The sequence below is a fragment of the Argentina silus genome (genome assembly GCF_951799395.1).
Source record: "Argentina silus genome assembly, chromosome: 18".
NCBI classification, from domain to species: Eukaryota; Metazoa; Chordata; class Actinopteri; order Argentiniformes; family Argentinidae; genus Argentina; species Argentina silus.
Window position 1 is genome coordinate 6,502,323 of NC_139672.1, and position 12,186 is coordinate 6,514,508.

Consider the following 12,186-nt stretch of genomic DNA (forward strand, 5'->3'; position numbering starts at 1 on the left):
GACTTGCATATTAAACTCATTCTTTGGTGGAGATACATTACTAGTCAGGTGATTGTACAACTGTTGTAATATTCATGTACAGCAAACAGGTCAGATCGTATCCAGAAGGAAAGGTCAGTAGTTTTAGTGTTTCCTTCCATTACTTTGGTGAGAAAAGTATATTTCTTAATTCGGTCAATGTATTTATTATTCACCCACTTTCTGATGCAATTAACTGAATAGAAAAGCTTTTAACATTTTACATTTCCTTATTAATTGAGACAAATTATCCAATTAGCACCATTTTAATGGTGCAGAGGAGAGGTAATTACCAGCCTGTTGTGCCACATGGGCTTAATGAACAATGACTGTAAAGTCAGGAGGATGAGCTTTATAAAAGACCCGAGCGTATACAAATTCTAATTTTGACTACAATCAGTTTAGATTTGGTTTTGTAGAAACCTGAACGTTTTCTTAATTGATCACTCCTTCTAGTCTAGATTTGGTTGTGGTGGATTTAATGAGGGTTTTCAACAACGCCGGGTAATTTATTGCATATTGATGAGATGAAATTGTATTACTTTACAGAAACCATTTTTCAAACAGAAATTAAAATGATACCCTCATTTTAGGCCAGTAATGGAGAAACAATGCTCAAGACCTAACACCTACTGTACTACCACTTCTTAGCGCAAGGCTAATTCTTTTCTAGATAGCAGGTTTGAAATATTTCCAATGACCCCAACAGCAGTTTCCACTTAGCTGAAAACAGTGTTGGACCCGAAATATAACTGTGTCCAAATATAGAGCATCCATGAACCACAAATTCCATGAACGGTTCCAAAACGAATGCACAAATGGCGCTTAATTCCGCTGTACAGGGGCTGTAACTCTGCAGATTATTGTAATTCTTGTGAACTTTGTTCTGCTCTCTGAGAATGGATAAAAGGATAACTGGGTGCCAGTTCACCATGTGGCGTCTGTAGGAGCTTAGGAGGGGGAGAGAAGTTGAACACTGCCACTAAGCCACTTGGAGATCGGCCTAGTATCGACAGCCATTTGCGGCAGGCTTATCTTAGTTAGGAAATTATGTGAATGTTATTAATTCATTGTTTTGTGCTCTGCAAGCAGTACCATTTTCCATTTGTGGAGAGAAATGGCTTGGAAGAGCTCAGCAAGGTCACTTCTAAGTGTACATGTATTTTCATTGTTTGAGGAAGCCTACAGGAACCATTTCCCCTTTGACCTTTTCCTGTAACAGAGGCGGCTAGCTCTCTTATCATCCCTCATTCCAAACACACAGTACAAGTGTTGTTGTTGTTTTCCATCAGTGTTCGGGACAACATGGCGGAAAAAACAGTTTGGCCATCACCGTATTTTCCGTAAATTGGCTGTAGATGCTGAGATTACGAAGTGATACGAAAACCCATAGAGGAAAATTGTCATTGCCTCTTTGATTCGCAACCCCTTTCCCCCCTCCTCCCTCTCCAGGGAAATTCACTCATCCATATATTTGTTTGGAGACAGCCAACAGTCGGAGCGTTTAGCTCCCGTGTCACCCTGTGCCCTTGACTTTGTACCGAACCGACCCTGCCCACCACATCATCACCGCACGACTGCGCACCGAGACACTGAGAAGACACGCTACACGTCCCCAGACTCCTCGGAGAGGGAGGGAGGGAGGGAGGGAGGAGGGAGAAGTGTCATCATTTATTCTTTCACTCCGTTGGCACATCTTTTGTCGTCGTGCCCCCCCCCCCCCCCCCCCCCCCCCTCCCACTCTCCTTCTTTTTAATTTTCATGTCCCTTGTTTACTGTCAACTGTTGATGCATAATATTCATGGTGTTGTTGGAACACTGGGAAGTTTTAGCGTCGCCCATATAAGGGCATGCGGTTGACAGATAGAGATGTATGCTGACATTATTCTTTGGGATCTCCGGCAGGTTAATTTTTCGGAGGATGCAAATACACAGTGATGAATTATGCATGCAGACATAAAAGAGAGTGATAGGTTTGGGATGAGAGAGGGAGTCTATGGGGACATGTTGAGAATGAATGAATGCATGCTTGTTGAGTTTAATGTATTCCATACAGCGGTAGGCGATGCATGAGTTCTTGATCCTGCGTTGTCTTCTGCATTCTTTATAGACCAGAGGATTCTTTTATTGTACGGTTTGAGGAATCAAATGAAGTACTTTCACAAAAGTGTGTGTAATCATAAATATGGAATGTTTTCAGAATAGACCTTCGAGTAAAAGCCACTTCTTGTGTTCACATGTTGATGATCTGTTGATTTAGCTAGCATTGTGTTCTAACCCCTAACCCTAACCCTAACCCTAACAACATACAAAGAGCAATGGAGATTTTCTCAACTCTAGGTGCTCTTCCAATATGTATTTATAGACAAAGGTGTGTAATTTTGGGCAAGGTGAGAAGATGTACTGTACAATAATTACAGTCAGTATTCACACAACATTTTGAGAGGAGAGCACAGAAATATTGTGCTTAGCCAAATGGGAATATAGGAAACACTTTTACCTCATTATTTCATTTTTCTGTTTGCACATATTAGACAAGGACATTTGACAGAGACAGACAGTTACAGACAGTTACATAAACAACAGTCTGTTGTCTCTATCAGTCACAGTATAGTCTGAATGTTGTATCCGAGGCCTATCGTCTTGCGCTTCAACCCTCACAGTCCTGTATGATGTCAGATTGTGTTGGTTTTCAATCCCACCATGCACCGCTGTCGCCCCGTCTCACAGAGAGCTGGAAGGCAATGGTTTGAAGTCATGTCATAGCAGGTACCAGACGCCAGATTTTAGGTGTTTGTGTGTGTGTGTGTGTGTGTGTGTGTGTGTGTGTGTGTGTGTGTGTGTGTGTGTAAGAGAGAGAGAGAGAGAGATATATTGTGGATATTGTTGATTTAATGATGCATGCTTAAAATACTCAAGACATGCTATTGTACTTCAGAATACACGAAGACCTTATCGAACATTATTACTTATGTAGCAAATGTAGCCAAACATTTTTTGCTAAAAGAACAATCAACCATATCCAAGTAAAAGATGAATTAATTAAACAGAAGCATTTTGGCAGGGCAGCTGAACCTAGCTGCCAATAGCTACCCCCCACTGCCATTGGCAGTCTTCTGGAGGAGAGTGGGGATAATTACCCATCAGCCCCCCGGCTCTGTGCATGGTCCCTGGCTGGTCTCTGTAGAGTGGCCAGGCTGGGTAGAGTCAAACACTGATCATAAGGGAGGAGGAGTTGCTCTCTACAACCTCAGAGGTCTGGGTCATTGGCTATCCGACTCAATCATTGCCTGGAGGAAATACGTATTTGGAGGGAACTGTATCTTTATAGTGTGTGCATGGGATCTCAAACAATCACCAACAGGCTTCTCTGTTTTTGCAGGGTATGAGCAGAGGCAATATTGTTCAAAGGGAAAAAGATGAAGGGAGTTAGGAGAAACAGGGAAAGATTGAGATGATAGGCCACTGTTGCAATCCACTGCACCTCAGGAAACTCAGTCATCACTTTGTCAGAAAGTATCGATCTCAGAGAGAGAAGGAAGGAGAGAGGGATGGAGGGAGAGAGAGAGGGAAGGAGAGAGAGAGGGAGGGAGAGAGAGAGGGAGGGAGAGAGAGAGGGAGGGAGGGAGAGAGAGGGAGGGAGAGTGAGAGGAGTGTTCCTTTGAATCAAAACGAAGTTAGGTAGCTAGCACAGTAACAGACAGAAATGCAGCACAATGGTTTAACTTTAACTGTAATGTAAATGTGAAAATGTAACTGTAACACAATCATAATATCATTTTCAGATAGTGGTCAAAGTATAAAACATGGTTGGTTTACTTATGAGTGAATGTGAATCGCCGTTCACTCAGAATGATGTGTGTGTGTGACACATTAGCATTGTCTTATTTCTCATTTGATTTGCGGTATTCCAAAATGGGATTGAGATGACAAGCATTTGGACCACTTCTCTCACCTTTAAAGGCCTTGAATAATAAGCATAATAAGCCGGTCTGGTCTCTGACTGAGCTGAGTTGACACACATAGACAAATGAACTTGACATGAAAGAGTTCTCTCTCTCTTTCTCTCTCTCTCTCTGTCACCCAAGGCAAGCATCTCATTGAAATCAGCTAAGCACCAGGTGTTTGTTCACTGATTCCTTTCTGTATGGGATGGACTCAGAACATCACAGTGGCACACCTTCACAAGAGCCTTTTAAGTTTAAAACAGACTACGTTAAGCGTCATCCACTTTCTCACTGCGGATGCACTACAGTCACTCAACTTAATCAGTGTTGGAGAGTTTTAATAGGTCTTCTAATTTGAATGGGACAAGGTTGATTGGCTGAATAGTTCCCTTGTTGCCCTTTAATATATAATATAGCCTTCACTCTAGAGAGTGACAATCAAGATGCAGAGTACCAATTTACACAAGTGTCTAGTGCCTCAGCAGAGGTCAGTGTCCATTCAAAAGGACAATGATTGGAACATTTGAATATAAACTATTCACCAGCCTACAGCACTCTTGCTCTAAAGCATTTGCAGTAAATGAATAGCTTCCCCACTTATCAGATTTTCAGTTTGTATGGTTTCACGATTGAAGAACGGTTGAAGCACATCGATTCTTACTGCATATGAATATGCGCTCGGCCATTTTCAAATTGCCGTTCTCATACCACAGACATAAAGACCATGATAGAAGTGTGACCATGATAGAAGTGAGCAATAGATTGAATCCCGACACCACAGTGCTTCAGCCCCTAAACTTAACACCTCTCTACTCCCAATCCCCAACCCCTCTTCACCACAAACCCCTGATAATAAAGTGGTGTTAAATTTACCCCAGCCAGCCGGACAGAGCCACATGGGACAGATAATGAGGCCAGGTGTTAATGAATGTGGAGTGAGCCCTCTGCGTCTGCGAGCGCCCTGTGAATCCAAATTAAGCCCGACCCATAGAACATGCTGCAGTTGATTTGCCAGGCAGTGCACTTCAAAAGGCTAGACTGGGCTGTGTTCTGCGAACCTCAAAGGGCTCTGCTCTGGCGAGGTCTTTATTCCAAAGGGCACATCGCTTGGCATGTGGCGGATGGGGAATTTATTATGCATGCAGGACAGTTTTGTTTTGAAACATCCAGAGATGCCATAGCAATAGAGAGATATAGTCGTCACTGACGTGTAATTATGATGTGTGTTGTCGCGTACATGCTGTCGTCGGTTGGCAGTTGGGTTTTATGTTGTGTGACGTGTCTTCTTCATTCAAAACGATGCTGACCAGGGAAGACATCAAACTGCTTTGATTGCCTTTTCCACTGCTCTGTGGTAATCTGTTGAGATGATTGAGCCCCTCTCTGATAGCACCATCTCTACAGCATTCAAGCACATACAGTACCAGTCAAAAGCTTGGACACACCTTCTCATTCAATGGTTTTTCTCTATTTTTATTATTTTCTACATTGTAGATTCATATTGAAGACATCAAAACTATGAAGGAACACATATGGAATTATGTAGTAAACAAAAAAGTGCTAAACAAACCAGATAATGTTTTATATTTTAGATTCTTCAAAGTAGCCACTTTTTGCTTTGATGACAGCTTTGCACACTCTAGGTAAGGTCTGTCCAAACTTTTGACTGGTACTGTACATTGTGCAATGTGCGGTTGCGTTCGAGGTTTCTATCTTCAGACAGGTGTGCTTACAGACTGGCTCATATCAGAAAGATCCCATGGTATGCTGGACCAAACGGTTCAGAAGTAGATCTGTCCTTCCTCAATTCTCTCAAGGTCGGTGGAGCATAAGCCCCTGCATTGAACAGCAAAGCACCCCAGTACCTGCTGCGCGTCATTAAAAAGTTCTATTGAGTTTCTGCCAAAACTCTGACTCTCTGTCTCTCGCAATATATCACCATCCCTCATTTGAGCTGTCTCTATTGTCGGGCTCAACGGAGCCCTTATAGGCTCAACACCTTCCCTTCAACCCAGCTCTTTTAAAGATCTCCACTCCTAAAAGCAGCCGATCCAGGGCTGAGCTGGGTCCACTCAGCAGGAGCACGTCTCCAATATGAGGATCCAGACGTAATCTTCACCAGGATATATTGAGGTGCTGGTGATTGCTGTGGCGTAGAGATTCACACTGATACCAGTGTAAGCACCTCTGCCTCTTTGGAAGGAAGGAGATATGAAGGTGTTGAGAGTGGTGGATGGTGGATGGGGGGTGGGGGATGGGGGGGGGATCATGGAGGGGATGGGAATGGATGGAGGTTTGGAGATGTGAGAATGAGCCGCAGTGGACTGATGAAACTAGAAACACCTCCAAACCAGAGGGAGAGGATTTTTTGTTGCCGAGGAGTCCCTATGTGAGAAAGGCTGAAGGAAAAGGAAATAAAAACCCTAGCCATATGTCTCCAGAAGACCATTAGCTTTAACAAGGATACATGCCCAAACTAAAGAAGCAGCTGTGTTTTGGTCTTAATAGGTCTCTGGGTGTTCATCGTGAACCAAATCACATTGCTCCTCACAAGAATACTGGTTACAAGAGAACACAAAAGAAAGGAATAGAATAGAACAGAGACCTTGCTGTCAACACAATGTGGATGTTTTCCTTGGGCTACACAATGCCATATAAGCGAATCAGCAGGAAAGGTAAAGATGTACTCTTCTCTGTTCATTGGGTAGAGACACAGGAAAGTGTTGAGAAATACTATTGGTCACACGGATACATTTGAAGGTGTGCCTCCTTGTTGTCAACCCAAGGGGGAGAGAAGATTAATTAAAGAGATTAATCAAAGATGACAACAACTTCCCAGAGGCCACCTCTGTACATCAGCAGTCCGCTGCCATCATTTACAACCGAGGCCAACATCACACACTGAAAACCTCAAATTGACATTCTGATACACCCACTATGTTATGGTAATTAGAAGGCCTCCAACCATGACGTCCAAACATTACAGGTTGAACAGTAAACATCCCCAATGAATAACGACACACATAGAAAATTAAGTGGCTAATAATTAGCTAATCAAGTTCGCTTTTGTCAGCATTCCTGCGTTCTAGTGGGAGTTCTGAGAGATGGAGAGAGTTGGATACAGCAGGTGGGCAAAGAGGGGCTGGTTTAGGAGGAGGATGAGAGAATCGGGTTGGAATGGGAGTGGTGAGTTCAATCTGTGATCTGGGTTACAAGTCGAGAGAGCCTGTCAGCCAAACTGATTGGTTGTATTGCCTGCGCCCATCCATCAAGCTGGCCTGTCATTGGCCAGTGAATTTATCTCCCCTGGCCACATCCAGTGTCAGGAAGCACATCATCTGGAGGCTATGCCTGTCAGTCTCAAAGGCCACATGTCACTCACTTTAACATCTGTTTATTTCACACCCAAGTGCGTGTTTGTGTGTGTGCGTGTGTGTGTGTGTGTGTATGTGTGTGTGTGTGTGTGCATGCGTGTGTGTGTGTGTGTGTGCATGTGTGTGTGTGTGCGTGCATGTGTTTGTCTTTACTGTACTGTATGCGTGTTTGTGTTTGTGTTTGTCCATGATCATTCACTAATTCCGTAGATTGTTGTAGGATTGGAATTATTGAATGGATCAGCTGGTGGGATCAGATGGTGGAATTACAGTACCTCAAAATATCTATATATATATTTTAGCCCTTACAATATTATGATGTGCATTTCATGTCTCTTCAGTCTGACTCTCTCTCTCTTGCTCGCTCGCTCCCACTGTGACACAGTCACTGTCTGATATTGGATTGACCCCATTGGCTGCGGAGAGCAGGACATCATTAGCTGCGTTCTGCCACGACCTTTCTGTTCAAGTAACTGTGTCACCCGCACTCCGAGTGTCAACTGCCTCACCCGCCCTAGATCAGGTAGCATTGACGGTAAACAGCTGGGGTAAATTGCAGATCATCTCTGGTGGCAATGAAGATGTCAGCTATTCTTCTAAAAGACAAACCGTTACCTCCCCTCCCTCCCTTCCTGCCTCCCTCTCTCCTTCGCCCCGTCTCCCGTCTCTTTTTCAGCTGTGATCAGCGGTAGAGGATGAAACAGAAAAGCCTTATTGTTTTCCGATAGTCTCCTACAGCGCAGCGTCAGAGACTGCCGTGTTGAATGACTAGAGGATATCGATCTTCATATGGCCATGCTTTGTTGTTAAATAACCACCGCAGGAATCCAATGGAAGGTCCTGACCTTTATGTTAGTGTCTATCCATCCTCTGCCACTGGCCTTATGTTAGGATGTCTCAGTGTGTTTCAGGAAACTGAGAGAAGATCAATACAGATGCATGATGCCATACCTAGGATTGTGATTAGAAAAGTGGGTCTCTGTGCGTTCATGGATATGGCACTAGTATTGATGGTGAAGGGTTGCACAATTTACGAGACGGACCACCCAGAGCCGACAAGGAGATACTTCATGAAGTGAATAATGATTTCCCTGAGGGTTTGAAGTCAAGACAGGCATAAAAATACAACAAAATTACATTTATGTACAATATTGCTTTTTATCTCAATGCTCTTGGCATGGTATGGTGGGATAGTTCTGTCCCTGTGTTTTATGTTACTGTGGCCTTTGTTGTTTAAGTGGGAATTTTTAGGGGGTTTTTTCCATTAACTATGGACACAGCAATTTTAGTATTTCATTTTCCCTGTGAATAAGACTCTGGTCTCAGGGAGGCAGGCCCTAACCAATTGTCTCCAAACTCCACCCCCTCCCAGTGTCCGACCGTGACATCAAGTGAAACAGAAATATAAGTGAAATGTCACGCTCCCAAAACGCAGGGAACCCTCTCTCTCTCTCTCTCTCTCTCTCTCTCTCTCTCTCTCTCTCTCTCTCTCTCGCACCATGCCAAGGTTATTGAAGAGGGCGAATAGGGAATATAATTAGACGCAACAGACTTCAGCAGGGGGGTTAATGGCTGACATTACTACAATTAATTAATTGTCCCCAAGGCAACTTCCTCCCTGTTACCTCCCTCCTTATCCTCACTCCATCGCTCTCTCTCTTTCATTCTCATTCTCTCTCTTGGTCTCTTCCTCTTTCCCTTTTGGTCAACCCATTTTTCTCTCTCTCTCTCTCTCTCTCTCTCTCTCTCTCCCTCTCCCTCTCTCTCTCTCTCTCTCTCTCTCTCTCTCTCTCTCCCTCTTTCTCTCTCCCTCTCTCTCTCTCTCTCTCTCTCTCTCTCTCTCCCTCTCTCTCTCTCTCTCTGACCCTGCTTGAACATAACTCTTTCTCCCCTAATTGGATCATGGAGCAGTTCTTCAGTCACCCAGACCTAGTGACCCAAAAAAACCAAACGTCATGTTCCACCTTATCAGGTAGTTATAACCAGATAAGTGGGAGCAGGTGGTGGAACGGCCCCCTAATAACATGCTACTGGTCCCTGAGGGGGGAATTGACCGTCAGATCAGATCAGACCTTGAGGAGGGTGTTGGGTGGAGGGTGAATGCTTTCTAAAGTATCTAAGATAAAAACACAGGATGTATGACAAAGATAATTAATGCATTATATATAATTCAAAGAATTGTTGTAATGAGGCTCAGCCCTCCCTTCTCAAAGAAAATGTAGGCGTTCATTCAAATGTACTCTGTGAGTTTTGGGTTTTTTTTCTTATTGGTGCAGGCTTATCAGTATTCTTCCCTCTGATGAATATCAGATCAAGCCTGTGAGTACAGAGAGAAAATGAGGCATGTCTGGTTTGAATTGAACACAATTACAACTGTACAGCCACATCAACTGTTGTTTCTGCTAGCAGGCTAGCAATTAGCATTCTTAAATTATTATAAATGAACAAGTAGTGGTACAGTTTATCAAAATATCATCGTCCGCTAGCCTCATTGTTCTATGGAGCAGAGGTGAGATGAATGTCAATGTGAGCGTGTCTAACTCTCTCTCACACACACACACACACACACACACACACACACACACACACACGCACACACACACACACGCACACACACACACACGCACACACAGTGCTAAGGGGCTCAGTGGTGCAGGGCAGACACAAGCCCATGAAAAATGCATGCCTCTGCGTGTTTCATAAGAGCCACTCATCGGAATTCCACTCCCATCTCAACTGGAATACCAGCAGGAATATCAATCACATTTGCAATTTGGGTGGCAGTATGGACAAGAGTGGTGGTGAAGAGAGAGTACAGGATTCACAAAGTAATAGTGAGGAATGGTCCAAAACGTGTGCAGTTGTACCTCTCTACCAGTGGTAGACCACAAACCACCCCTCTATACTGTACAAAAATGATGTACTGTATGATTGTGAAGTCATCAAGTATTGATAAACAAATTACCAATTGCCTTTTATATTGAACTTCTTTTTATTTTGTTTTTCATAGGAAAATCCTTACATGTGCAACAACGAATGTGATGCTGCAACCGAAGAATTGGCCCATCCCACTGAGCTGATGTTTGACTTTGAGGGCCGAAACCCAACAACTTTCTGGCAGTCTTCTTCATGGAAGAAATACCCCAAACCCCTTCAAGTCAACCTCACTCTGTCCTGGAACAAAACCATCGAGCTGACCGATGACATCGTCCTGACGTTCGAGTCCGGCCGTCCAGAGCAGATGGTCCTGGAGAAGTCTTTGGACTACGGACGCACCTGGACACCCTACCAGTTCTACGCCACAGACTGCCTGGACGCCTTTACCATGGAGCCCAAGACGATCAATGAACTGACACAGCGCACCCTGCTGGACATCATCTGTACTGAGGACTATTCTAGAGGCTATGTGTGGAAGTACGACAAAACTGTGCGATTCGAGATTAAAGACCGCTTTGCCTTGTTCGCTGGGCCACGTTTACACAACATGGCATCTCTGTATGGGCAGCTGGACACCACCAAGAACCTGAGGGACTTCTTCACCATCACTGACCTGAGGATAAAGCTTCTCAAGCCGGCTACAGGCGCCACCATGGTGGACGAGAACAACCTGTCAAGATACTTCTACGCCATCTCAGACATCAAAGTGCAGGGCAGGTAAGACTCTTGAGGGTATTTAACCTGTGTCAGTGTTTTGTTTCAAACACGTGTGGATGGTTGAAATGAGCTACAAGAGGGAACATAAACTGTAGGCCTTAATGATTTTTGGGGACAACAGTAACATGGTTGGTTTGCATCCTCTAATGAAGTCCTTAAATTTGACCTCTACTGGACAGATACAGCCAAAGGAGAAGTTCCCCCAGTGAATGTTAATGGTTAATGTAATCTCTCCATCATTGTTTCTTCAGAAACTCCCATGGTATTGAGGGATGGAAACATTGCCGATATATTATTTTATGGCCCATGCAAATGAACCACATGACGGTCGTAAAGCCTCTACAGCTGTTCTCCAAATGGCACCAGTGTGGGTTGCTGCAATTGGTTTATGTGAGGATAACTAGGTTCGTAATGACCCATCTGATTGGTCCTAGGTGGCATGAAACAGTTAGTTCCAAATTAGAATTCAGTCGACTTCAATGGAGGATTAGAACAATTAGAGTGTTGCCTAATTGGTAGGAGACTAATCTTGTAATTAAGAGCATTTGCAGCTGATTAAATACCAACCAATTGGGACACATCATTGAGGCAGAGAAACCAGAAGACATTCCAGCTTGCAATCCTGTGACTCCAAATGTGGCTTTGCATGTCTAATTAAGAGTTTGTTTGTTGTGTTGTGTGTTATCTGTGAGGTAGCCTAGATACCAGTCGAAGCTGTGAATGTCAGTGCTTTTCAAAGGTGAGGAGGCTGGAGACATTTAGCAACTTTTCAATTAAAACTATACTGTTAACTCATATTTATACTGCTATAAATTACCTAAATCTAAATCTTACCTGTAGTTCTTAGCAAAATAGTGTACTTTAATACTGCTCATACCGTCCTGATGTATAGTGCTGTATCACGTCCCTTCATCAGAGTGATATTCATATTCTCATTGTCAGACATTACCGTTATTTTCACAAGTGCGGTAAACATAAATTGATGGGGTGAAAATTGCAGGCCCCACGAGCCAGCCTTCAGACCATCTCCTGCCAATATCTTATTTTGCCATTCATTAGATAGTGCAGCAAAGGTGGGATGGGAAAAAATAAGCTATTTTACCCAATTTTCCATCCTGCCCTTGGGTATCAAATTCAATTTTCACCAAAAGTTTGCTTTGAGAAAGAAAATAAAATAAACATATACAATGTCT

At 43.5% G+C, this 12,186-nt stretch overlaps 1 protein-coding gene across 1 annotated transcript in view; it reads left to right on the forward strand.

The window, feature by feature from the left end:
- The window catches only part of LOC310819219 (netrin-G1-like), a gene marked incomplete at both ends in the record, with an annotated part of 30,365 nt that overhangs the window by 2,378 nt on the left and 15,801 nt on the right, over window positions 1-12,186 (forward strand). Inside the window, one exon of the mRNA XM_083690463.1 lies at window positions 10,350-10,993. Coding sequence (XP_083546589.1) covers window positions 10,350-10,993 — 644 coding nt within the window. The remainder of the gene's footprint in view (window positions 1-10,349; window positions 10,994-12,186) is intronic.